Source organism: Lissotriton vulgaris, chromosome 5, assembly GCF_964263255.1.
Source record: "Lissotriton vulgaris chromosome 5, aLisVul1.2, whole genome shotgun sequence".
NCBI classification, from domain to species: domain Eukaryota; kingdom Metazoa; phylum Chordata; class Amphibia; order Caudata; family Salamandridae; genus Lissotriton; species Lissotriton vulgaris.
This window is the reverse complement of record NC_141693.1, coordinates 1,971,150,083-1,971,175,929: the sequence shown is the minus strand read 5'-3', so window position 1 is coordinate 1,971,175,929 and position 25,847 is coordinate 1,971,150,083. Positions and strand designations below refer to the sequence as shown.

At 46.5% G+C, this 25,847-nt stretch overlaps 1 protein-coding gene across 2 annotated transcripts in view; it reads left to right on the top strand.

Annotated features, from left to right (window-relative positions):
• Positions 1-9,107, top strand: part of MAPKAP1 (MAPK associated protein 1) — a 928,195-nt gene extending 919,088 nt beyond the window's left edge. For both annotated transcript variants that reach the window (XM_086924702.1, XM_086924701.1), the window contains one exon: positions 8,476-9,107. In XM_086924702.1, the coding sequence (XP_086780828.1) occupies positions 8,476-8,601 (126 nt within the window). In that variant the 3' untranslated portion in view covers positions 8,602-9,107. The remainder of the gene's footprint in view (positions 1-8,475) is intronic.
• Positions 9,108-25,847: the final 16,740 nt, after the last annotated feature.

Below are 25,847 nucleotides of genomic sequence, written 5' to 3'. Positions count from 1 at the left end.
ATTATCTATGTGATTATCACAAAGCACTAGAGATAATAAATTTAGGAAATGGTTGGCTTGTTAAATATAATTTAAAAAGGTTTTCATCATGTAGCGTGTGCCAAAAATGGGGAAAGAACATACGTTTATCTCGCTCTACTAACATAATGTATGAATTAATAGTCGTCAATGTGTTCAGTGTTTTTAGTGTCACCTGCACGTATATTATCACAGATGAGACTGCATTGCAAAGCCAATGCAGGGAGCCATGCTCCGACTGGAGGTGCGTAACCTAGAGGTGCAGTTTGCAAGTACGCCCTCCTTTAATATTTACCATCTTTTACCATCAGACTTTGTGGACAACTGTTTGCTTTAGAAATGCATACATTTTCTCGTCGCCAGATGGGTGGAAAGTAATCTGTAAAAAGAATCAATTCTAATTCTATTCACCTAGTCCCGCATCACCCTCATGTACCAGCAATCATGATGCGCTAATGCCCCTTTGCTTCATGAAATCTGGTGGGTTTCAAATTCTAGAGTGCCCCTTTGCTTGATGATATCTCGATAGGTTTGATATTCCAGAATATTCCTTTGTTAGAGTTTCTGCTTGGGTTTTAGATTCGAGAATGGCCCTGTGTTAAATATATGTATGTGCTTTACATTTCAGAATGTCCCTTTGTTCGAATTCTGCATGGATTTTAGATTCCAGAATGCCCATTTAAGCGACATTTCCAAGGGTTTTTACTTTCCAGAATGCTCCTTTGTTAGATATCTGCATGGGATTTACATTCCCGAATGCCCCTTTGTTCAATGTCTGGATGGGTTTTAGATTTTAGAATGTGCCTTTGTTCGCTGTTTGGATGAGTTGTACCATCCAGAATGCCCCTTTGTTAGATATCTGGATGGGTTTTAGATTCTAGAATGTGCCTTTGTTTGATATCTGGATGGGTTTTAGATTCTAGAATGTGCCTTTGTTAGCTGTCTGGATGAGTTGTACAATCCAGAATGTCCCTTTGTTAGATATCTGGAAGGGTTTTAGATTCTAGAATGTGCCTTTGTTTGATATCTGGATGGGTTTTAGATTCTAGAATGTGCCTTTGTTTGATAACTGGATGCGTTTTAGATTCTAGAATGTGCCTTTGTTCGATATCTGGTAGGTTTTAGATTCTCGAATGTTCCTTTGTTTGATATCTGGATGGGTTCCAGATTCTAGAATGTTCCTTTGTTCGATATCTGGATGGGTTTTATGTTCCAGAATGCCCCTTTGTTTGATATTTGAATGGGCTTTAGGTTCCAGAATACACATTTGTTTGATATATGGATGGGTTTTGCATTCCACAAAGTTCCATTGTGCGATTTCTGGATGGATTTTAGATTCCCGTATACCCCTTTGTTCGATATCTGGATGGGTTTTAGGTCCCAGAATATTTCTTTGTTTGAAGATGTCATGTTGGTTTTGTGATGTATATTTTACATTATTTAATGGCAGGATGTATTCTGATAAATTTCACTGGATTGCCCCTTTCCAAGAGACAAAGATAGTGAGATCACAGTAGTCTTTATTTAGCCCCCCCCAAAAAAGAGTAGTTTTCCCTAATTATAGATTTAAAATAAGTGATGACCCACGGCCAAGCTATCCATGAAGTGGCAAGTGCTGTGGCTCGAGGGCACAGGTCTGTGAGGTGCCCTGTGCACACCAATTATGGTTGTTTTTACTACCCTGTGCGATGGTGGGAGGTCCTTTTCCATAGTTTCATCAGGCCTTCGGAAACCCTTGCTACGCCACTGTTGATGACGTTTGTGGAATACTGTGGAAGTGATGTCAGGGAGAACGCTGAAGTGCATTTTATGAACTAACAATCTGGCTCTGAGCACAACAGTCGCTCTCCCTTAATCAGAATGTTCTATTTTGGGGCACATGTTGATGGTGAATTCACACGCGTGGCTTTATCATATCATACATGGTATCTAAATGCAGCCTCCGGGGGTGCTATGCCAGCAGCCCTTGTTTTTCTGAATACCCACGTGACAAATTCACTCTCTGTTTTCTAGCCATATCTTGGCTAAATTGCTGCATTAAGCTATCCCGCTATTTTCAGAGTCAGTCGTCCTTTCTATATTGAAATTATCAATGAACTGAATTATATTTGTCTGTTTTCAAAGCTTCTGATCTTCTTAACTTTAAAACCACTCCACTGGTTGCCCGTCAAACACACAAAGTCGACTTGTGCACAAAAACTGGCACGAGGCCTTGGCTGGGGCTAACATTGGGCACCTCTCCAGTCTGTTCATACCAGGCCCCCCCACCAGATGCCCAAGGAGGCCCCCGAGCACTGTATTTCACTGCATCGGTCAATGGCTTGGGGCAGGTCTCTGACCAACATCCCTCCTTGTAGACCACTACAATTGGACCTCCAGCGAGGATCAAACATCAGGTCATTTGGCAAACATGTAAAGACCTACGTCATGATCCACTGTGTGCAGTCGAATGACGTATAAATGCAAAGGCACTCTCTCCCCCTCTTAGTGTCCTCAGGTTGTGCTGTAAATCGCCTAGTAAATAATAAACTAAATATTTAGTGCTCCCAGGGGTTGGAAGTCTCCATGCATTGTAGATCTAGACCCATGAAGCTCTTGACTACGCTCCCGGCCTGAGGAAGCACCAAGACCCCCTCTAAGACCGAAACCTTTAACACCTTAGCTGCTTCGCAAATATCCCTCCCCAGTGCTGCGCTGTCCATTGGAACTAGTGCTGAATGGACGTCCAATGGTCGTGCGCAGCACTGGGGAGGTAGCGCTCGTGACGACCATTGGCCGTCAGCAGCACTTAAGAGGTTAAAGACATAGCTGCTTCCCTCACATTATCACATAGGGACCATGCCGACAGCAAATACAAACAAGGTGAGAAAAGCAACACTGACTCATGCGATGTGCCAGCATGATGCATATGTATCTAATTTCATGAATTGATTTATATTGCGCTGAGGTTTATATGACAAAGTTTTAGCCGCCAGAGCCAGTGGGGCGATTTATTAACGAAGCGCAGCCCTATCAGTCTGAATCTGTAAAACATGATCTGTTTGCCCCCAGTGCCAGGTTTGCAGCAACAGCTCTGTAGCACTTTTCAGGTGCTCACATACAGCACCCAACGCTCCCCGGATAGGTTGCATGACAGCCATTCACCTACTACCCATGCGCACCAATCCCTGAGCAAGGCGGTCCACGCGGTGTGGGACTGCAGGTCTAGAGCAGTCTCGCACTTCAGGGACCACGGAGGGTGGAGTTGGGAAAGAACTGTTGAACAACACCACACTCTGAGGTCTACATGGGCAGCCACTGGGAGCCATTCCCTGCATGTTGAAGTTGGGGAACCGGTTCACAATGACTGGACAAAGAAGATGTTTTGCAGCGCACTCAGAGCGCTCTGGAGGCAGGGCAGGAAATGCTGTGCCGACTGGGATGTGCCATGTTCACAATGTCAGGCTGGCACAAAATGACTGCTGTGGTGGCTTGAACCCCCCCCGGTGAAACTGCCTGAGTGGACAATATACCTCAACTCTTCAAGCTTCAGGAAACTCTTCTTCGTTACTGTTATGTTCTTTCTTTATGTAGCACACTCCTGGTCTTCTCATGGCACCTTACGGGTTGAACTTCTCAATGGATTACCCAGTTGCTTTCCATGCTACCATTTCTGTCCATGACCTCATCCCCCTATCCTCAGCCCCAGCTGGCAAGGGCCAGTACCTTGACCTTATTCATGCATGAACTCCCCTCCCCATTTACTTCAGAGCCTCTAAAGACTTGGGCAGACAACTCCTTAGTACATGGTACCAGCTCCTTGTCCTCATCGTGCATCAGGCCAGAAGAAAACCAACTGGATGCCGACCCTCCGCGCCACTCCGCACCCCTCAAGCTTCAGAGCTGCTGACCAGTACCTGGTTTCTACTTTCCATAGATATATTATCTGAGACCAAACCTGATTTGTTGTTTCTGACTGCAGCATGGCTGTCTGTCTCGTCTAATCCCACCATAGCTTCAGCCATCCCCCTGGCTATTCCATTGTAAAGAAAGATCGGGCTGGAAGCAGGGGAGGCGGAATTGCTATTACCAGTAACGCAGACATAGCCATTGCTTGCATTCCCATGGAGGAAATCGAAGGGGCGGAATGTTTATATTTTCAGGCCACTTTGTCCCCCCATCAGTGCCTTGCGGGAGTCCTCTTGTACAGACCCCCAGGCATGCGGGAGCATTTTTGAAGTCCATTTGCGATGTTATCGCTCCTATGGCCCTTAGATTTAAACACTTCATAGTTTTAAGGGACTTTAACATACACATGGATTGACAGGACGCCTCGGAGTCTCTCTTTGCTGGAATCTCTGGGTGTGCTCAGTATCATGCCATGAATATCTGTCTCCACGCATGAGAAAGGCCATACCCTTGATCAGGTTTTTGCAAATTGTTTAACAGACAGAGCCCGTCCCCCACCCCTACTCTGGTCAGATCACTATCTGATCAGTTTTAGGTACCTAAATTGATAAAGCACTCACGGGCTCAGGTTAAGCAGCCATCTTCCATCTCCAGACCTTTTTATAAGATCCCCCCAGATGCTCTTAAATAAGAACAAGACCTTCTTCCGCCTATGCTCACTGGTGACATAGATCTGGATGCTGAAGCTCTGTTAAAATGGATTGCACAAGGCACTCTGCCCCTTTCTCCTCCTATCCCGTGCCCCACTGGAATAATCCGATCCTCAGCCCCCTGGTTTAACGACATCGTACGTCAATGCAGCAAAGGACTGCAAACGTCAGGAAAGAGCTTGGAGGAAGGATTTTAAGGTGGAAAATTAAAAAAACTATAAAGAGGCTTTGAGAGACTACCACAAAAAGATGCAGGTAGCTAAGAAGAGCTACTTTGCCTTAAAAAATGATTGTGCAGGAAATAAAAGCAGAGACATTTTTGACATTGTTAAAAGCTACTCTTCACCTAAGGCTGCAACCAGACGAGAGGTTTGGGAGTCTAGCCAACTTTTTTACATAAAGATAGTAACTATACAATCCTTATTTAATGGCCCAGGCCTGAAAGATGTGCTGGCCACTCGACGAGCTGCCCCCCAGTGCCAGGAAGATTCGGTCTCCCTCTTTATCTTCCCGCCTATGCCCCTAGTGACATCTCTGGCAATAATGAAGGGTCTGAAATCTGGCTCGCCTGTAGATCCATGCCCGGACAAATTCCTGGCTTCTATGGCAGAGATTCTGAACCCCACTGTAAACCGTGTTTTGAACACATCCCTCCTTAACGGCCAGGTCCCAGTAGGCTGGAAGAGTGCGAAAATAATCCATTTATTAAAAGAACCCACGGCGGATCCCACGGTCTTTACTAACTGTAGACCCATTTCTCTTTTGCCTTTTTTTGCAAAAACAGTTGAGAAATAAGTCAACACAGTGATCAGCAATTTTGCAGAGGCTAACAATCTGTTTCATCCTAGTCAGTCTGGTTTCAGGCAGAATCGCAGTACAGGACGGCATCATTGGAGGTATCTGAATCCATCAAGGAGACCCTGGACGCAGGTGGCAAAACAGTCCTGGTCCTCTTGGACCTCTCTGCGGCTTTTGACCCGTGCCGCTCGGCCACCTCCTGCAGAGATTGAGGGAGTGTGGGTTTGAGGGCATGGTGTTGAAGGGGTTCGCTTCCTTCTTAGAGGGTAGAAATCAGGAGGTCTGGTCCACCTCCCTTTTCAGCCAGTGTGCCATATCTGCGTGTGAGCCACAGGGCTCTATCCTGAACCTTGTACTTTTTAATCTGTACATGGCCCCCCCTTAGCTACTTTGGCGGAAGAGAATGAGGTTACAATAATATCGTATGCCGATGACACTCAACTGCTGTTCACCTGCAGGAAGGGAGAGGAGTTCAACGGGGAGAAGATCAACAAGTGCCTGAAATAAACTTTTGCCTGGTTCAACCACAAGCATCTGAAATGTAATACAGACAAGTCTGAAATAATTTTCTTTGGCTCCCCCCGTTAAACAATGGTGGCCCCTAGACATGTCTCCTCCCCAGGTCGCGTTCAGGACTGTAAAGAACTTAGGAGTAAACATGGATGACGTCCTCTCTATGGTACCTCAGGTTCAGCCGGGACCTGTTTCGGTCTCCTGAAGATGCTCTAGAGGTTTTTTTCTATTACAGACGAGCATAGAAAAATGGCATTCAGGCCCTTATCATCTCAGGGTTGGATTATGCCAACATCCTCTATCTGGGCCTCCCGGAGTTCTCATTTAGCAGATTACTGGTAGTACTTGGAAGTAGAGATCGGACCTCCCGCCACCTTAAGAATCTGCACTGGTTACCGGTTCGCAATAAGATCCGCTTCAAAGCTCTGGTCCTGGCCTTCAAGGCCCTGCATGGTATAGGAGCAAAATACATCTGCAGAAGAGTCTCTTTTTATGTGCCTGGCATATCTCTTAGATCTGCGCATCAACATCTTATGGTCACCCCATAATATCTCAGAGCCCGCAAAGGCGGTCGCTCCTTTCAGGTGCAAGTGGCTGGACTTTGGAATAAGCTGCCTCTCCCACTTAGGCAAGTCACTAACCTGCTTGCCTTCAGGAAACAATTGAAAACCTGGTTGTTTCAACAAACAATATAACTGTTTGCACCTTCTTTGGTTTCTCTTCTCTCTCTTGCTTCTCCCTGCATTGGTCCTTCTCTGTCTTAAACGCTGGGACACTCTTTTGAATAGCTGTGCGCTCTAGAAACCTATTCTAACATCCTATCATCGTCTGTCACCTGCAAACTGACTGAAGTAACAATCATACCTGCATCCGTCTATTTCATGAAACTCAACTTGATCCCACCATGCTCTCTCCTGACAAGCAGCCCTACAAACAACTGGGAAAATGCTGAAGCAAAGCCAAGCCCACAGGAGGCCAACAAGTGCAGGAACGGCCCCACGCCGCCTACCACAAGTCTTTTTTTAGCACAAATGACTTCCTTTCCTTCAAATCTAGAAATCAACCAACAAAGCAGGCAATCTTCCGGAGTATCCACTGCTTTCCCGTCAAACACCCACGTTGATTCCGAGTGTCCTGACCCAAGGCCTCTGCTGCAAACTAACGGGCATCTTCATTGGCAGGGACTTAGGCTAACAAGACAAAATAGCCAATCGCCCCAACTCCACTCTTGCGGTCAACATCTTCAGCCTCAGCATCACCAACATAGATCACTCCTCAAAGTACTCAAGCCCTCTCAGACGCCACGTCATGCTGTACAAGCTCCCCTGGCTAACCCACCTTCACCCTTCCCCAGCTGAAAGCATCAACTTATCTTTGCCACCAGGCATAGCCCAGACGATGTTTCAATAAACGGTTCTCAGCCCACTTCCTCAGAAGTATCCCTTCACCAAACGACGTTGCTGGCCTCCCCTGACCATCCAAACAACAAAAAGAGACTATAGTGACCAAACTCATGCCCTACTTGGAAGCAGACTCCGTCCTTGAAATCGCCAACACTGACACTAATTAAGTACTTCTTCTTCGGTGTGAGAAGCTTCAATTTTTTTGTGTTCAATATATTTACTTATTGCCACCAGGTCTCCTTCCTGAAAGGTTTGGTGCTGAGCTTTGTGTTTTAGTCTCTGTATGCGTATGAGAGCTGTTCTTCTTTTGGTATTTTGTAGCCATAGACATCCTGGATTCTGAAACTAGTAGCTTTGCTTTTCCTACCCTAAGTGCAGCCCTGTGGGTTTAAGCTTGGAGATCCTGTTGTATTAAAAAACAAGCCTTGCTCACGCCAATGCTGATGACATGAGGCCAGTTGGCGACTCCGTAAAGTATGTTCCGCGCCTCCGTAGAAGTGCCCTTAGGAGGGTCAGTAGCATTAACCCAAAACACTGAGGTCCAGTGTAATTTTCTGGATGACTGTGATGAATATGTATGTGTCATTTTACATATAATACATTTCTTTGGAGATTTGTGTATTTTATGGTTCTCAAAACCCAGCTGGGCATTGCTGATAATGAAGATGATGAAAGCCCTTTCACAAAACCCCACTATCACCACCAGGTTCCTGGCCTTGGTGCTCAACAGATATGCCATATTCAAGGCTATTTTCTTTACATTCACATCAATTATCATCTCCAACTTTAGCCCAACTGGATCACTCTAAGTAAACTAAGACTGAAGTTCCCTGAGTACCTTGGTTTGTTGAGTAAAAGCAAAAGTTTTAAAAGTAGAAAATGTTGATGTCCCAGCGGGTGGGGGAGTCATCCGGCAACTTTACATTAAAGTGATTTAATTTGAACCAATAAACCTCAATTTACAGTAAGGCATTCAGTTTCATTCTTTAGGCGATGTTTTTATATTGTATAGGTGCTAAATATGTTTCTTTACTGCCACATACTCGAGTAGCCCTCTTCTTGTGAGACCGGTGCGCTCCTGCTACAGGCAGTACAAGTCCATGTGTCCTCAGGTCTTGAATTTATTCTTGTTTCCTTTCTTTTAGGTCAACTACATCCTTGAATCAAGAGCAAGTACGTCACGAGCAGATTATTTTGCTCAAAAACAAAAAAAGTTGAGCAGGAGGACAAGCTTCAGCTTCCAAAAGGAGAAGAAGTCTGGACAGCCATGATGTTGATCCCAGATCCAAGAGAATCTGTCCACCAGGTGCTGCAGTGGCGAGGTCAGCCAGTGTCCAGCAGGCGGGAGCCAGAACTACAAAGCACTTAACATCAGGAGTCCTGAGCTTGCCACTGAGCAGTGAAAGGAACATGCTGTGGCTTCTTGCTGGTGAAGGCCACTTCCAACGATGTGATACCGCAAACCCTAGGGATATCCATGCCATGACAAAAAGAGACCGCTGTAGCAGGGAAAAGGAGCCTCTGGTATGGGCAGAGGCCCAGGGCGAAGATTACACAGACATGTTTAAGTGAAATCACAAAAAAAGTGTAGCACAATCGCGAGGAAAAGATGGTGAAGGCTGTTTCAGCTGCTCAAATAAACTAGATGAAACATGTACATAATAATGTCTTTGCAAGTATTGGTTGTGAGACAGTCACAATCCTAGATAAATGTACAGAAGGAGAAAAGGTGATCAGTGTTTTCCTATTATTATTAAACGTGTATCCTTTATAAAAATGGCTGTCACGCAGCGTTCTGTGATGGTTTTTATTGTGGCATTCAAATAGTTGCATATCTCAGTTGTATACATTTGGTCCACAAAATGGTAAGTACATTTTTTTCTGTATAGTATCTTGTGTTGGGGCATTTTTATTAAGAATTGCCTGTCTTTAAAGGCAGTCTCATTTATTTGTGTTTTATTTACACAAAGCCTCTTGAAATCTCCTCGGGGGGATGGGGGAAGGGGGCGTCTGATTGTTTAGAGTTAAGTGTGAAGACCTAATGACCTTGGACGTTTCTGTGAAATGAGGAAGTGACGCCTCTTGAGTGCTGCACTTGTAGCATTATCTGTAGCAGTTGCGGCCTTTACCACACCTCCCACCTCTGCCGCACCTCCTGCCTCTGCCACTCCTCCTGCCTCTGCCACTCCTCCTGCCTCTGCCACTCCTCTCACCTCTGCCACACCTCCATCCTCTGCCACACCTCCCGCCTCTGCCACACCTCCCGCCTCTGCCACACCTCCCGCCTCTGCCACACCTCCCGCCTCTGCCACACCTCCCGCCTCTGCCACACCTCCCGCCTCTGCCACACTTCCCGCCTCTGCCACACTTACCGCCTCTGCCACACTTCCCGCCTCTGCCACACTTCCCGCCTCTGCCACGCCTCCCGCCTCTGCCACGCTTCCCGCCTCTGCCACGCTTCCCGCCTCTGCCACGCTTCCCGCCTCTGCCACGCTTCCTGCCTCTGCCACGCTTCCTGCCTCTGCCACGCTTCCTGCCTCTGCCACGCTTCCTGCCTCTGCCACGCTTCCTGCCTCTGCCACGCTTCCTGCCTCTGCCACGCTTCCCGCCTCTGCCACGCTTCCCGCCTCTGCCACGCCTCCCGCCTCTGCCACGCCTCCCGCCTCTGCCACGCCCCCTGCCTCTGCCACGCCCCCTGCCTCTGCCACGCCTCCCGCCTCTGCCACGCCTCCCGCCTCTGCCACGCCTCCCGCCTCTGCCACGCCTCCCGCCTCTGCCACGCCTCCCGCCTCTGCCACACCTCCCGCCTCTGCCACACTTCCCGCCTCTGCCACACTTCCCGCCTCTGCCACACTTCCCGCCTCTGCCACACTTCCCTCTTCTGCCACACTTCCCGCCTCTGCCACACTTCCCGCCTCTGCCACACTTCCCGCCTCTGCCACACTTCCTTGCTCTGCCGCGCCTCCCGCCTCTGCCACACTTCCCTTGTAGGTTTAGGTGCAGGAGAAACGAGGGGCGCCAGTCACTGACCTCCTCAGTGACCTCACCCTCCCTCATCTTCCACCTTTAGTTTTACAAGGAAGGAGGGGTCAAAGCTTGGAAGTCGCCACATGCATGACCGCAGGTAACAAAATAAAGGAGGACACAAGAGGGTTAAATTCAAAGGTAGTTGCATCATCTTTCTCAGGACAGATGATAAACCAAATTCTGCCCCAGCAATTATGTGGGGTTTGCATTGTTTAACATGCATTGGCAGAGCCAGTAAATGTAAATGTAAATTGATACTTGTATAGCGCACTACTCACCCGCAAGGGTCTCAAGGCGCTTGTACGAATACCGCTGTGGAACCCATCCTGGCTTTCCCTGTGAGGCATCCACTCCGGGGCACCCCCAAGGTGGAGGCCAGGCATCATTAGCATTGGGGGGCCGTTGTGGAGATTAAGCAAGCTATTGCCCATAGTTGCAGAGTGGGACTCCATGATTGGAATAGGCACCGAGGCGAGAATTATCAGGTTCGTGGAATTTTGAGCCCAAGACCCGCCGAGGCGGGGAGTTGAACCCTGGTGCCTGGCTAGACCTCTGCATCATGGTCTGCCGCTCTAATCATTGAGCCACACTTCTCCACCATTCAGTGAGTCTGGCTTTCATGTGGTGAACGATGACAACACTACCATGCACAAATGCTGTGGTGGTCGTTGTGGTAGTAAAGGTAGTAATGGTTCTGGTGGTAATGTGGTTGTGGTGGTAACTGTGTTATAGTGGTGAGTTTCATCATTGGCCGCTCACAAAGTGTTTGATTAGGCTCCCACTTTTCCATCTCTAGGCAGCTCACCAAGGGGGTTCCACAGGACTCATGTTTAAGCCCCACATTGTTTAATGTGTATGTGGCCCCCTTGGCTGAAATTGTGAGAGAGTACGGGTTCACACCAATATCCTACGCTGACGACACCCAGCTTTTGTTCCCTTTCCAGACCATGACACCAGTAGTTAAAAGCTCCTTTGCTGCAGGAATGAGAGCTATATCCAGCTGGATGACCTCCAATTGCCTACAATGCAATGTGGGCAAGACGTAGGTCATGCTCTTCGGAGATGCCCTGCTCCTCTGGTCACCTGAGTGGTGGCCTCCTGACTTAGGCCCTGCCCCATGTCCAAAGGAGACAGTGAAAAATCTTGGGATCAAGCTTGATCGGTCTCTGGTACTTAAAGATCAGGCTACCCAGGTAACAGGATCCTGTCTGAGGGTCATTGGACTATTGAGGAGGGTATTTCCCTATTTAGCAGATAGCCACAGAGAAACATTTGTACAGACATTGGAAATTAGCAGGCTTGATTATTGCAATGGGCTGCTCATTTCCGCCAATGAAGAACAGTTAGGCAGGCTACAAGTAGCTCAGAACACAGCTGCCAGGCTGATTCTAAATGTCCCAGCCAGATCTTCATCCCGCCCTTTGCTAAACAAGTTACACTGGCTACCCATTCGCCAGAGGGTGAAATGTAAGATTTGTTGCATTATTCATAAATGCCTGTTTGGAGTTGGCCCCAGATACCTATCCGAAATATTCAGACTCTATGAGCCAGGTCGCTCTTTGCGCTCTAAGAGTCAAGCTCTGCTCCAAGTACCTAGGATCAAAAAGGAGAGACAGGGAGGCCGAACTCTATCTTATAAAGGCCCTATTCTCTGGAACTCCTTGCCCCTCACCCTTAGGATAAATTCTAGACTGCATTTAGGAAATGCCTAAAGACTCATTTTTTTCTGACCTGGTAGTCTTTCCAGTATTTCTGCCTGTGTATCCTTGTTTAGTTTAGCTTATGGTAAGAACGTAAGCGCGGAGATACCCCTTTGGGGGTCGAATTCCTGCACTATATAAGAAAATAAATTTAAAAAAATGGTACTGGTGATGCTATCAAAGGTGGTGGTGGTGGTGGTGGTGGCGGTGGCAATGGCTTGCACTTGAGTCCTGTCCAAAAAAAAGCCCTCTACAGAAATATACAGAAGAGGTGTGATGTGTGTATTCAATGCATGCTTGAGATTAAAAATTGAATGTTTGATGATGGATCGTATTTTAAGATGTAAAATAGTCCCTCCTGCATTTGGAATTCAAGAATTCCTTTGGAGGCGGAATGATGCACCGAACAGCAAATAGCGTGAAGTGAGAGGTTCGTACGCCTGTGGGTGGAGCCTGATCCCGATCTGTACTCCGAAGGACTGGTAGCACCGTGTCTGGCAGACCTAAAAAGGGCTATGAAGAATGACGCTGTAATGTTTTATGATCATTGAATTGTGTGTCTGATTAAAGGTTGAAGCCCTGGGTGATGCCGAATCTTTTGTGTTCATAGCATTCCGCGGATTACGAACTTTCCTGAATTTAGAACAAGACTTGAATCCTACGTTCGTTGCCTCTGCGCCGCCATGTTTGATGCGCCTGTACAGGGATCCAGCAAAATACAATATCAGGCTGAGCATTCATCTGTACTTGGCGCTACCATTTGTTACTAAACCCCTCAGCAATGACGGTGAAGTTGGGCGAGGTGACTTGGAACTTATGAAGCTTGTGAAGTTTAAGGAGTTTCTAAGATAAAAATCAGGCCCTTTCATGGGTTTTGCTGATTTTTTTTTGTCCAAGCCAAATTTCTAGGCATTTTCTCTTCATTTTCTAAATATGTTTCCACAGAGTTTAAAAAAAGTCTTTTCACTCCACTAGTCAGTTATTTCGAGAGTCTGTTATTAGAGTCTAGAGCAATGTTTTATTAAGGGCTGCACTTTGTATGCACACTATCTTTTCATAAAATATTTACAAGTTAAGTATGTACCTTTAGAATAACTAAATATTTTATTAATTAGATGGGTTGCTTTATAAACATTCCCATTACGTTTGCCTTATCTCATGTTTCATAGCTGCTAGAGTGTCTGATCTGAAGCACAAATATAATAGTATATTTAACTTTCTTCAGTGCCCTAATCCTTCAAATTCCCTGCTCGCTGGAAGAAGCCCTTGAGCTGCAAGGGAAATTGACCTATTTCATGATATTCCTAAATGTGACTCTAACCTATGGGTGCTGCAGGAATGTGCATCACGTCCCTCAGCCCATTGTTGTACAAGCCACACCTCTTGACTGGACCAATTACCATTGTCCACAACCACTCAGGACACCTGATTGGCTCACATTTTTGTCTTGTTCCTCCCTCGTTTCACGTGTTACATTATTTCTGGTGTGAAGCTATTTTCTAATAGTCTCATTTTTTAATAGTTGATATGTTTTTAAGGCTTTGAGGTTTATAGCATGCAAAAGTCAGGTTAGTTCCATCTGCTAGCATTCCTGCCACAAAACCCTCGGCTTTTCCAGACATGTGTGCAGTGCCATTTTAAGGATTTTTGGGGTCCTCAGTAAGACATGTTTTTGGGACCCATGTCCGTAAGAATTTTAATTATCCATTTTCAGCTAATTCAAGTCCTCATGATGTTAAACTTTACTGAATTATATGTTAAGCTTTCAGAAATGGGTGCCCTGAAAAGCAGCCAGAATGCGAAGCTGCCCAAACTCAGTGTCTTGCCAATCAGTTTATTTATTTAACCCCTCACATGCTCATGACGAGCTCAGCTCGTCATGAGATACGGTGGCCGTGTGCTCATGACGAGCTGAGCTCGTCATGACCGTTGCGCCGGGCCCACGCGGGGATAATTCCCCTGCTGTGCTGGGCGTTCCATTAGAATGGGTGTGGTCGTGACGAGCTCAACTCGTCATGAGCACACGGCCCCCCACCCCCAGCACAGCGGGGGAATTAGCCCCGCAGGCAAGGGGTTAAAAGGGTTTTTATATAGCACAAACAAGACCACATATGAGTAACAGAGCGCTTTACATCTTGGCAGTTCAGCGGATACGCCCCATGGAAATCATAATACAACAAGGTCAAGAAACAAACATAACGGATCATGATAAACGTAACAGATCGGGGGAATCCGAATTGGGGGGGAGGGGTGATCGACCAGTCCAGAGGTAGTATAGGGGACACGAAGGTTCTCCAAAGCTACACTTAGTTCCAGTTCAATCTTTATAGGGCTTTTCCTGGAAGAAGGCGGGAAATTCCTCACAATTTGGCTGAGCACAGCGATCCATTGGGCGAGGATTGGGTTGGCTGTTCGATTGAAGCTTGATGAGTTCAAACTATGTCTTTGACTGGTTCTTTGCTTGCTCAAGTTGCTTTTGGATGCTTTTGTTTTATTGATTTGTCAGTGTTCCCAGCTCAGTGAGGTGGTCAGGGGAGGGAGAGGATCTCCACAAACGCTCTGCCAGTCTAAGATTTCTTCTTTCAGTATTTAAGCTACCATTATACCAGGGTTTGGAGATTTTGGAAGGCATTCTTTTTAGCTGTAGGGGTGCCATTGAGTCTAAGATGTTAGCCATGGAGCTATTATAATCTGCAAGTTCTCCGACATCAGACATATTTAGGGGTGGGGGTAGACTGTTATCAATTCGTAAAGTCAGATCATATAGGCTAATGTTTCTAAGACTTATTTGCCAGTGTCTAGGTTTCATTAGCTGAGATTTCTTACGGTTCACCGTTTCTTTGATGAGGAATGAGATGCGGTGGTAGTCTGTCCAGTCACATGGGGTGATAGCTTCAAGTTGGATAGAGTCTATCTTACCAATGAGCAGATCTAAGGTCTCTCCCTTAATGTGGGTAGGGCTACCGCATATTTGAGTGAGGTTGAGGTCTGATAGGAAAGATTTGAGGCTGTTAACTGACAAGTCATTCTTATCATTCCAATGGAGGTTAAAGTCTCCAAGGAAGATCTGGGTGCCATGGCGAACCACTTTCCATGAGATGATTTCCATGACTTGCTCCAGGAAGGGGAGATTGTCTCGTGGAGGGTGATACAGCATGTGGAATTTACAAGCTTGCCTGTTTCATAATACTTCAAAGCAGAGGTAATCACATGACAGCATGGGCGAGGTTTCGTTGCTAGGTAATGATTCTTGATGATGGGGAAGATGGAGTCGAAGATAGCCAGTTTGTGGGCAGATGATTAAATATGGATGGTCCCATTGTTATATAGTGAGATGGTTGCTTCAACTTTGAAAGTATATGGGGAGGTCACTGATAGTCTAAGACTATGAGGGGTTTTCTTGGATGTGGTGATTTGTAAAGGTGAGTAAAATGCCAACCTCCATTTAGCACGTCTTTTTGTAAAGAAGATCAGATTGGTTATTGTCTCACCTTTCCTTATGCAAAAATAGGGATCTGAGATGAGTGTTTCGGCGTATGATTTTAGGAGTCTGTGTTTGAAGTTTTTAGATGTGTTTTTTGATAGGCTCAGCGGGTAATTGTATAAGCGTTCTGGCCCGCAGGCTCCAAACTCGTAGAGATGGATCTCAAGGATTTAGAGGCCATGACCAGGCTTCTGACAGCTATTGGATAAGAGAGAAATATCTCAGGCATATATGGTCGTAGAAACAGGGATAATGAATGAAATTCTCTGTGTTCCCCTTGGGGTAGCCGAAGCGGGATAGAAACTGAAGGAGCGCGCGGTGCCTATGCACGAGTGGGATGGTGCAGGCTTTGGCCAACAATGAGAACTCGGAGATAACTTCCACCTTTGAGGGGGGGGGGAAAGTCCTCTTTCAATCTCCACGCCCCCCAAGCAGACCCAGCCTTCTCTGTTATAGTGAATGTAGTGCAGCAAAAAGTCCCTTTTCACATTCCATGCCCTCCAGTCAGTCAGCCTCCTCCTGTAGGAAAGACACAGTAATGGTGAGTTGGTGGATTTCATGGTGACGCGCCTAATATTAAATTTGATGTGGACACAGCACTTGAGATTATATCTTTATTAGCAGGACATTAGTAATCACTGATATAACCCCTTCACAACTAGCCTTATTGCTCCAAGGGAGAAAATTAGAGCACTGCTCTGACTGTTTTTACAGTTCCATCGAGTGAAATGTTCCCCTTAATTCTCTTCCTCTGCCTTGCTCATCCCCAAACTTTTTATGCGCACACTTTCTTGGCTGGACTGTGACCTCTGCCTTTGATTATTAACAGGAGGGGTCAAAAAAAAGAAATTAAAAAAATGGTACAGTGAGAGAAGTTGCTTGATGGAGAAGGGAGGTATACACAGGGATGAACTAGCAGCATAGGTGAGGTAGGGGAAGATGTAATGTAAACAAAGACCGGTATGATAACCAGAAAGAAAGACAGATAGGCCATGGTAGATAAAGAGCGGTAGAAAGATAAGTACGATTATAGAGCGAGGTAGAGAGAGCTAGAAAGTGAGAAAACATCATAAAGAAAAGTAGAACAATGGGGTACGCCTGGTGAGAGAGGTAAAATAGGTGAGGTAGAAGTAAAGGCAGAGAGGATAGAGGTGGACAGATTTGCGGTAGCGAGAGAGTTGACGTGGAGAGAAGGGCAAGTGAGGTGTAGGATAACAGATAGTGAAAATAACAGTGGATAGAGCGGTGAATGGTGGAAACAGATGAGATCTAAAGTGAGAGACAGATGATGTGCAGAGATAGCTACGGTGGAGAAAGAGAGGCAAAGTTCCTACAATGGTAGAGAATAAAGTTGACGTTGAGAGAGCAGCGAGGTAGCGACACGTAAAACAATAGAGATAGGAGTGGAGAGTGTGAGTTATAGTAAAGGAGCTAGAGAGTGAGATGAAAGAAAGAAAGAAAGAAACTAAAGACAAATAGACATAAGTAGGGAAAGAGGTTGATTGAAGGGTGTAGGGTAGTGATCTCTCTACCTAGTTGAGGGGCAGGCAACAGGCAAAAAGAGATCCAGGGTACTTGGAGATGTAGATAATGAATGGTGAAATAAATTGAGAGACTAGGAAATTAAAGAAAAAGGTGAATTAAAAAGGTGGGAGGCAGAGAGAAATAATAAGGTAGTGACTAGTGATATATGTAGTGATGAGAGAGTGTTAAGGCATAGAGAGATGGAGATAGAGCGAGATAGGTGAGGCTGGAAGTGGGGAAGTATGTTATGTTGATTTGTAAAGCGCTCTAATCACCCGTGGGGGTATCCAGGCGCAGAGCAGGGTTGTAGGCATGTGGTTTCCGACTAATTATTCGAAGAGACAGGTATTCAGCTTCTTGCAAAACTCAAGTAGTGAAGAAGAGGCTCTGATGTATTGTGGGAGGTCAGTCCATGTTTTGGGTGGAATATATGAGAACGCGTGATCTCCTGCTCTGCTTTTGTGAATGCAAGAGTGTGTGTAAGTGAAAGTGAGGCTGAGCGTAGATGTCTAGATGAATTCAGAAAGTGTATGCATTTGTTGCGGATCCCATGTCATGTAGGGCTTTGTAGGTGTTTGTGTTAGGACTTTGAATTGACTGTGTCGTCGACATAGGGCGTTTGTGAAAGGGGAGCCAGTGATGCTGCCTGTGGTGAGGTGAGGTGAGATGTGGGTGCGGCAGGGAAGGATAACTAATATTCTAGCAACAGCGTTCTGAATGGTCTGAAGTCTTTTCTAGAGCTGCTTGGAGATTCCTGGGTACAATGCTTTGCTGTAGTCGAGTCTGCTTGTGATGAGTGCTTGCGTGATGGTTTGTCTGGTGTTCTGTGGGAACCACTTGAGGTTTTTCTGCATCATCCGCACAATGTGGGATCAGGTGGAGCTCACTGCATTGACTTGCTCCGTCACGTTGAGCTTGTCGTCCAATATGAACCCCAGGTTTCTGGTGTGGTAGGTGGATGTTGACATGGGTCCTAGTTCTGTTGGCCATCTGGTGGCGTCCCGGTGGGAGTTCCTGTTTCCAAAGACCAATACCTCTGTTTTGTCAGAGTTGAGTTTTGAGCAATTGGTTCTGGCCCATTCTGCTATGAAGGTTATGCAATTGGTGAAGTTGGTTCTGGTGGCGGGTGTCTCATCTGTCCAGGAGAGGATGACTTCGGTGTCTCCTGCTTAGGAGATGAAGGTGATACCTTGGGATCTGATGATACTGGCGGGCTTTGCCATGTAGATTTTGGACAATGGCGGTCTGAGAGATGTTATCTGGGGATCTCCTCATATTAAGTTCTTGGCCTCATGTGTGAAAGGTGGCCGTCTGACTCATAAGGTTTTTCCTGTGAGGAAGGAGCAGATTCAGTTGAGAGTAATCCTAGGATCCTAATCTTGTAGAGTCTTCTGATGAGTGTTTTGTGGGAGACTGTGTTGAATGCCGCAGAAAGGTTGAGCAGGGTGATGGCTGCTGTTTCTGCACAGTTTAGGATGGGCCTGATGTCATCAGTGGGTGCGATGAGTGCAGTTTCTGTGCTGTGCTAATTTCTGATGGCTAATTGTGTGTTGTCCAGTAGATGGTGGAGCTCAAGATTGATAGAAGTTGGCCAGTTGGCTTGGGTCTGCTGATTGCTTCTTCAGAAGGGTGTGACCGCTCCGTACTTCCATGCTTTCCAGAAATGTGTAAGGTGATGAGTTTGCTGGGGTCTGGTTGGTGAACAAAGCTGCTGTAGATGTTCGAGATTTTGCTGCTAAAGATATTGGGTAAGTCATCGCACAGCTCTTTAGAGGGGGTGATGCTGTTGACAGAGGCTGTCAGTGTGGGGAAATCTTTGATGATCCAGATGTAAACAGAGGATAACTAGTAGAAGGTGACATGGAAACAGTAGTGAAGTGCAGAGAAGGATGTGGAAGAGAGGTGAGGTGAAGTTGTGGGAAAGATTGAGATGAAGGGTGTTGCACAGTCAATCAATCAATCAGGGATTTGTGAAGCGCACTACTCGCCCATGAGTGTCTGAAGGTGCTGGGGGGTAGGGGATTTGAGTAGCTTGATCTTATACGAAGAGCCAGGTCTTGAGACTCTTCCTGAATGCTTGCAGTGGGGAGGATCTTCTGATGCTGAGGGGGAGTTCCAGGTCTTGGCCGCTATGTAGGAGAAGGCTCTTCCTCCCTTTCTGTCTCTGTGGATGTGTGGGATTTATGCCAGGGCAAGGTCGACAGAGTGGAGGTTCCTCTTCGGTGTGAAGGAGAGTCTTTCGTTGAGGTATTGGCGTCCTGTGTTGTGGAGGGATTTGTAGGCGTGAGTGAGCAGCTTGAAGGTCACTCTCTTCTCGACGGGGAGCCAGTGGAGGTTTTCATAAAATCAGATTTTTCAAGTAACCAACACGTTCCCTGGAGTTAACCTGCCCCGGAACCCCACGAGTAGTGTAATGTAAAATGATGTGTCTTTCTGGATTCAGGGGGATCCATGTGAAGGTCTTGCCTAGAATGCGGAGGGTGTTGAAGCATGTGGAGGATACGGCATTGACCTGTCGGTTCATGGCGAGGGAGGAGTCCAGTATGACGCCGAGGTTGCGGCCGTAGTCGGTGGGTGTAGGAGGGTTGCCGAGGACAGTGAGCCACCAGGTGTTGCCCCATGCAGAATGTGTGGATCCGAGGACAAGTACTTCCGTTTTCTCCGAGTTGAGCTTCAGGCAGCTGCTGCTCATCCAGGATGCAACGTTTTTCATTCCTTCTGGGAAACTGTGTCTGGTGATGTCGGAGTCCTTGGTTAGGGAGAGGATGAGCTGGGTGTCGTCGGCATAGGATATTAGGATATTATGCTGAGTCTGTGTTTTTGACGAGAGTAGTGAGGGGGGCCTTGTAGATATTGAATAGCATGGGGCTGGGTGAGGATCTTTGGGGTACTGAGCAGCTGATCTCTGTGGGTTCGGCGAGGAATGGCAGGAGTCTGATTCTTTGAATTTGGCCGGTGAGGAAGAAGTGGATCCAGTCTAGGGTGGTTCCCTGTATGCCGGCTTCATGAAGTCTGGCGGTTAGTGTGCAATGGGAGACGGTGTTGAAGGTTGCTGAGAGGTCTAGTAGGATGAGGGGAGCTGTGTGGCCTTGATCGAGGAGAGTGCGGATGTCGGATGAATCGACCAAGCCTTCATCTGGGTTGGCAGAGGAATATAGATTATACCCACATCTGGTTCAGCTAGACCTTCATCTCAGTTGGTAGAGGAATGTGTATTATACCCACATCTGGTTCAGCTAGACCTTCATCTCAGTTGGTAGAGGAATGTGGATTATACCCACATCTGGTTCAGCTAGACCTTCATCTCAGTTGGCAGATGAATGTAGATTATACCCACATATTTTCAGTTAGATTGGCGGTGACGAGACTCCATCTATGGGTGCTAGTTTGAGATACAGGAACATGGAAGAGAGAAAAGTAGAGAAATGTAGATCTTAAGCCAAATCCAAGCTCTGAGCGTGTGGTCAGGCCTGCTTGGACCTTGTCTGTCTATCTCAAGACTAGTCAAACACTTTGGCTTCCACTTCTAAAGAGTAGATATTCAAGCAGCAGTTTGCTGAACTTAGTAAATCCAATTGGTTGATGATGGTGTACACTGACATTCCCTTTTGAGAAGAGAACTGACTTGTCATCCTCAAACTTTTGCTGAGAGCAAAAGAGAGCGAGGCAGATTGTTTTTTTAAGAAGGAATATAAAGGTAGGAAAGCAGTGACAACCGGAAAAAGCAGACATGGAAAAACCTGCAAGAGTGAAATGAAGAGACATGAAGTCTAGGATGGAGAAAGAAAGGCAGGAGCTTAAGTGCAAGGCGAGGTGCCCTTGGAATTCGGCAGTACCTGTGAAGGTTTATTAATATTAGGAGTGAGTGGAATTTGCGTAGTCATGCAAAGCTCTGCGAAACGGTAACAATCTCTGCGAGCATGCAGAGTTCCGCGAACACGCGGAATAGCTTGTTCCACCTATTCGCAATGCTTTTTTTCTGTTTGCGAACCCTGTTTGTATGCTCGGGGGGAAATATATTGCAAACACACATATTGAAAGCGCGAACAAGCAAAACATTCCGCAAAGCCACGGATCCCGTAATGTTTGGCAATTGCGCGGGCTCTGCGGAATGGGAAATTCTGCAAATTCTGTGAGCGGAACGGAATTTACTACCCAGGCCTAATAAATATGACTTAGTCTTGACGTACTGCTAAAGTTCTTTGTACACAGAACTTGGACAGTCTTCAGATGTTCAAAGCGTACAGAATTGTAAAAACAGCAATCTGGGCTGTTGCCATCGTCAAGCTAAAGTTTAGGCAGTGGTTTGAACCGGACTTAATGCTCCTCCAGTGGCTTCCAGTGGGCATTTATACCAAATTAAAAATCCTGACTTTCTCCTTTGGCGCTTTCTGTGATGTAGGCCTGATTTATTTCCAGAGAACTGCACCAACATCTCCCCTCCTCCTACCTTCGTTCATTGCCTGCACTGATGGTTGTTACTGTTATTGTTATTGTCATTTTGTATAGCGCCAATTCACCTGCAGGTCTCAGGGCGCTTTGACCGCAAAACACAACAACCGAGTTAGCCGAAAGGGAGTGAAGGAACTGGGTAAGACTATACTGGGCTGAGCGTTGCTCTGAATAGAATTGTTTTTAGGGCTTTCCTGAAGCGGAGTAAATTGCCATCCTTACGGAGGGCCTCAGGCAAATCGTTCCAGAGCTTAGGTAGTAGGACGGAGAAGGATCTCCCGCCCTTTGTGGCCAGTCTGAACCGGGGACATACCAGCAATTGGGCGTTGGAGGACCTGAGACTTCTTTCCGGTCTGTAAATCTCTAGCCGTTCCTTGATATACGCCGGGGCTTGTCCATAAATGGATTTGTGGGCTATACAGAGGCTTTTGAAGACTGACCTTTGCCCAACTGGCAGCCAATGAAGGTTCCGTAGTAACGGGGAGGCATGTGCTCTTTTTGGGAGTTTGAAGACGAGTCTAGCCTCGTCATTTAAGACCACCTGCAGTCTGTTGATTAGAGTTTTAGGTAGGCCCAGGTAGAGCGCATTTCCGTAATCAAGCCTCGATAGTATGGTGGCAGAAACTACTGTGCGAAGCATTGACTGGGAGAGGAGTGGAACTAATTTGCGCAGCTGTCTTATGAGACCAGTGCAGGTTCCAACCACAGTGGAGATCTGGCTGACCATTGAGAGGGCACTGTCTATCTTAATGCCTAGACTTTTGACCGCGTCAGCTGGCTTAGGGGTCGGGCCCAATTCCTGAGGCCAGTACAAGTCACTCCAGGGCGAGCAATTTGAAGAAACTATCAGCACCTCAGTTTTTTCGGGGTTTATTTTTAGGAGGTTCGTAGACATCCAATGGACTGTGTATCTAAGCACCTCCTGTGCGTGTAGATGAGCCTGTATAGTGTTGTCTATGCTTCAACAACAGCTGTGTATCGTCGGCATAATTGAGCACACGGCAGCCCATCTCAGCTAGTGTATTTATCAGAGGTTGGAGATATAGGTTGAACAGGAGTGGGGACAATGCTGAGCCCTGGGGGGCTCCACATGTCAGGTCTCCCACTCCTGATATCCTGTCTCCCAGCTGAATCCTCTGTGTTCTCCCGGTTAGAAAAGATTCCAACCACCGGTAAGCTGAGTCTCGGACCCCAAAACCGGACAACCTGTCCAAAAGTAGGGTATGGCTGACAGTATCGAACGCCGCTGAAAGATCTAATAATATCAGGGCGCTCGGTTTTTTCCTGTTCCAAAAAAAGTAAAATGTAGACAGTGATGCCAGGAGCGCTGGGGGTCCAGTTGGTGGAATGAACAGCTCCTCGCTGTTGCAGCAATGGGAAGCCAAGAAGGTCCTTGAAGACCAATTCTTCTGCCACTTGGCGCCCCATTGGCTTCTTGATGACACAATGCGATCCTAGAACCTTCTTAGATGGGAACTAGTGGCTTCTTCCACAAACCTCTAGATAGCTAAAGCATCTCTACCCATCCAGGCCGCGTTTTATCTTTGTAAAGGACAGGTGTTACTGTGACCCAGTTAAGTGGTTATCTGCCGTTGTAAGGTGAATGTTTGAGTCCGCTCAGTGGAGTATGTCGCTTATGACCTGAAGGCCAAGCATAGATGACATCAGCAAACTCTAAAACCTCAGTGGCACCCTGCTAACTTTGTGGGCTGGTGAGCATCCATGCCTATTTAGGAGGGCATATGCAGTATTTAAAGATGGCTACCACCAACAAGAATTACTGGCCAACTTTGTTTTTTCTTACCTTTTGAAGTACCAGCAGTATTCCAAGATGGCTGATCATGTTTGTTGACAGAGCGGCCATCATATATATATATATATATTTTTTTTTACCATTCTAAGATCTGCGGCTGCCATTTTGGTATGACAATGTTACAATAAACAACAGGTGATGATAAAACAAAAAAGCATTGGCAAAGCCAAAAGCTCTGCAAAGGCTGCATACGCTATTGACTCTATCATTGCTTGTTTAAACATGGGCCTCATTTGAATGTTTCGCGTTGGCTTATAAAGAACGCTCAAATACATCTCCCTCCCCCAAAAAAAAATCCGAATCAAGGTGCCTCGCAGCCCCCGCACCCTAATTTTGGATGTGGAGTAGTGTGTTGATCCTAATTTCACTTCATTAAAATGTGTGATCTTCGCCAGATTATGGGACAAGAGGCACATATCTCATTTCCGATACAACTGAGCGTACCTCTAGGTCATTCAGTCCGCAGTGCGTGCTTTAAAACAGAACTAGGTGAGTTAACATTCATTTATTTGAGAATTTAAAGAACACATCAGCATGCACTAAACGTCCAGAACCCAGTTTGCTCTCCCCTCGCTCCTTGACTTTAAGCTTGCCTTTGGCCATGTACATCTCTCCGCTGTATTCTGCGTAGGTTCACTCCATAGAAATGCCATATACATACACACATGCCAGAGAGGCGGCGGGTTTATTCATGTGATGTGCCCAGTCTCCCGCTGCCCTTGTTTTTATAAAGTAAAGATGCACTCGTGTGTGCATTATCACACCAGATGTTCTCCGTGAGTTAATAAAAGTGCATCATATGTAAAGATAAGACCAGCTTCCGGCCTGAGTGATGTCTTCTGCATGCAACCTATCCTGAGCCCCCAGCATGCGCACAAAAGTTTTATGACAATAAATCTTTCAGCGCCAGGAAATTGTTCTGAATGTTTCTGGCACTGTGGATAATATCTCTGTAATGTACGACCCCGAAAAATACGCCGTGCTATAAAAAGGGCATTATTTGTCAAAACCTCACATATCCTAGAAAATCAGAGATGTCTGATGCTCAGTTGTACAATCAGACTTAAGCTTATATATAAAAAAATATATATTTATTTCTATCAATGGTTTTCTGGCCAGGAGAGAAGCCTCCAAACGTGAGATTAAAAAAGCATCTTTTTGAGTGAGTTATCGGTCAGCTCTTCCACATTGCTGAGTGTATTTGTGCGCTCCGAAGCATGCAGTTGTGTGAGCTGTTGGCCGTGTGCCTGGCGGGCAGTGCTTGCTGTGTTGCAGGTTTGCTGCCTGCTGCACTCAGCCGGGTCTGCGTCTACTGCTGAATGTCTCGCGAGGGGACATCCGTCCGCGCTCTTTTACTCTCCTGGGTCCCCGTGCCCCCTCGTGCAGCCTCCCCCCACTTCTATCCTCCCCACCCCCTTGCAGCCCTCCACCTATATCCCCTGGAGTCGCACAAGAGTGAGCAGCACACGCAAGTTTACTTCCCCATACATGTAACATACATCTTTTTAAGACACTGGTTGCACAAAATTCGCCCACAAATTCTTTGTATTTTTTTTTTTTAGAAAACGTATTTATTCAAATCTTTATAAAATCCGATTCTTTAAGTAGCCAACACTTTCCCTGGAGTTAACCTTCCCCTGAAACCCAACCAGGGGTGTAATGTAAAATGATGTGCCCCAGCCCCCCCCTGCTGAATATGAGGAGGGACCCCAGCGTCTCCCATATATTGCATATACGCATTGGCCTTGGGTCAAATGGGGACCCAAGTGCAGCCCGCCCCTGCCCCAGTCCACAACCCTCCATCTCGCTATGTTCTTGCCCTGGGTGACATGGTGGTGATTACTCAATGGATGATTGGTGTTAATAGACCATGGCTATCTAGGCGCTTCTGTGCGCAACCAGGCCTTCGTCTTCCTTCGTCTTAATTTACGAGTCATTACCCGCATGAGATCTGTATCTCTCAGAATGTAGGGTCTGCCCCTACTACCAGTATTAACGCCTTTCAGCTATACCAGAATACACCGTATGAAGGACGCATGCCAGGCTTATCTCATGCATATAACCTTGCAGTGTCCTGCTGTGGACACGGCTCAAGGCGCTTTCTAACTATGCACCATCCAGGTTATTCAGTGGAAATCACAGGTACAGGGAATCGCCACCAAAGAAAGGCCATATTTCAGCCATACTCTATTTACAGCAGTTCATTGGTTGATAAATGGGTTCATTCTGCTCTTGTCAGTACAAGTGTTCTATCGCTGTTCTTGTTCAAGCTCTAGATCAGCAACCATTCCATCAGTTCCTTTGTTATTCCCTTTTCTAGGCGCTGTTAGCTCCATAGTTCCTCGTGTTAGCCAAGGTTCTCTTAGGTCTTCGCTTAAAATCCCTCACTCTAAACATGTGCTCAGATTCATTCTCCTTGTTACAGTGGACCTGATCCAGGTTCAGCAGATCGCGAAGAAACATGGTGCGGCCGCTGCTGGTTCCAAGGCTCCTGGCCTTTACTTCTATTCAGCTTGC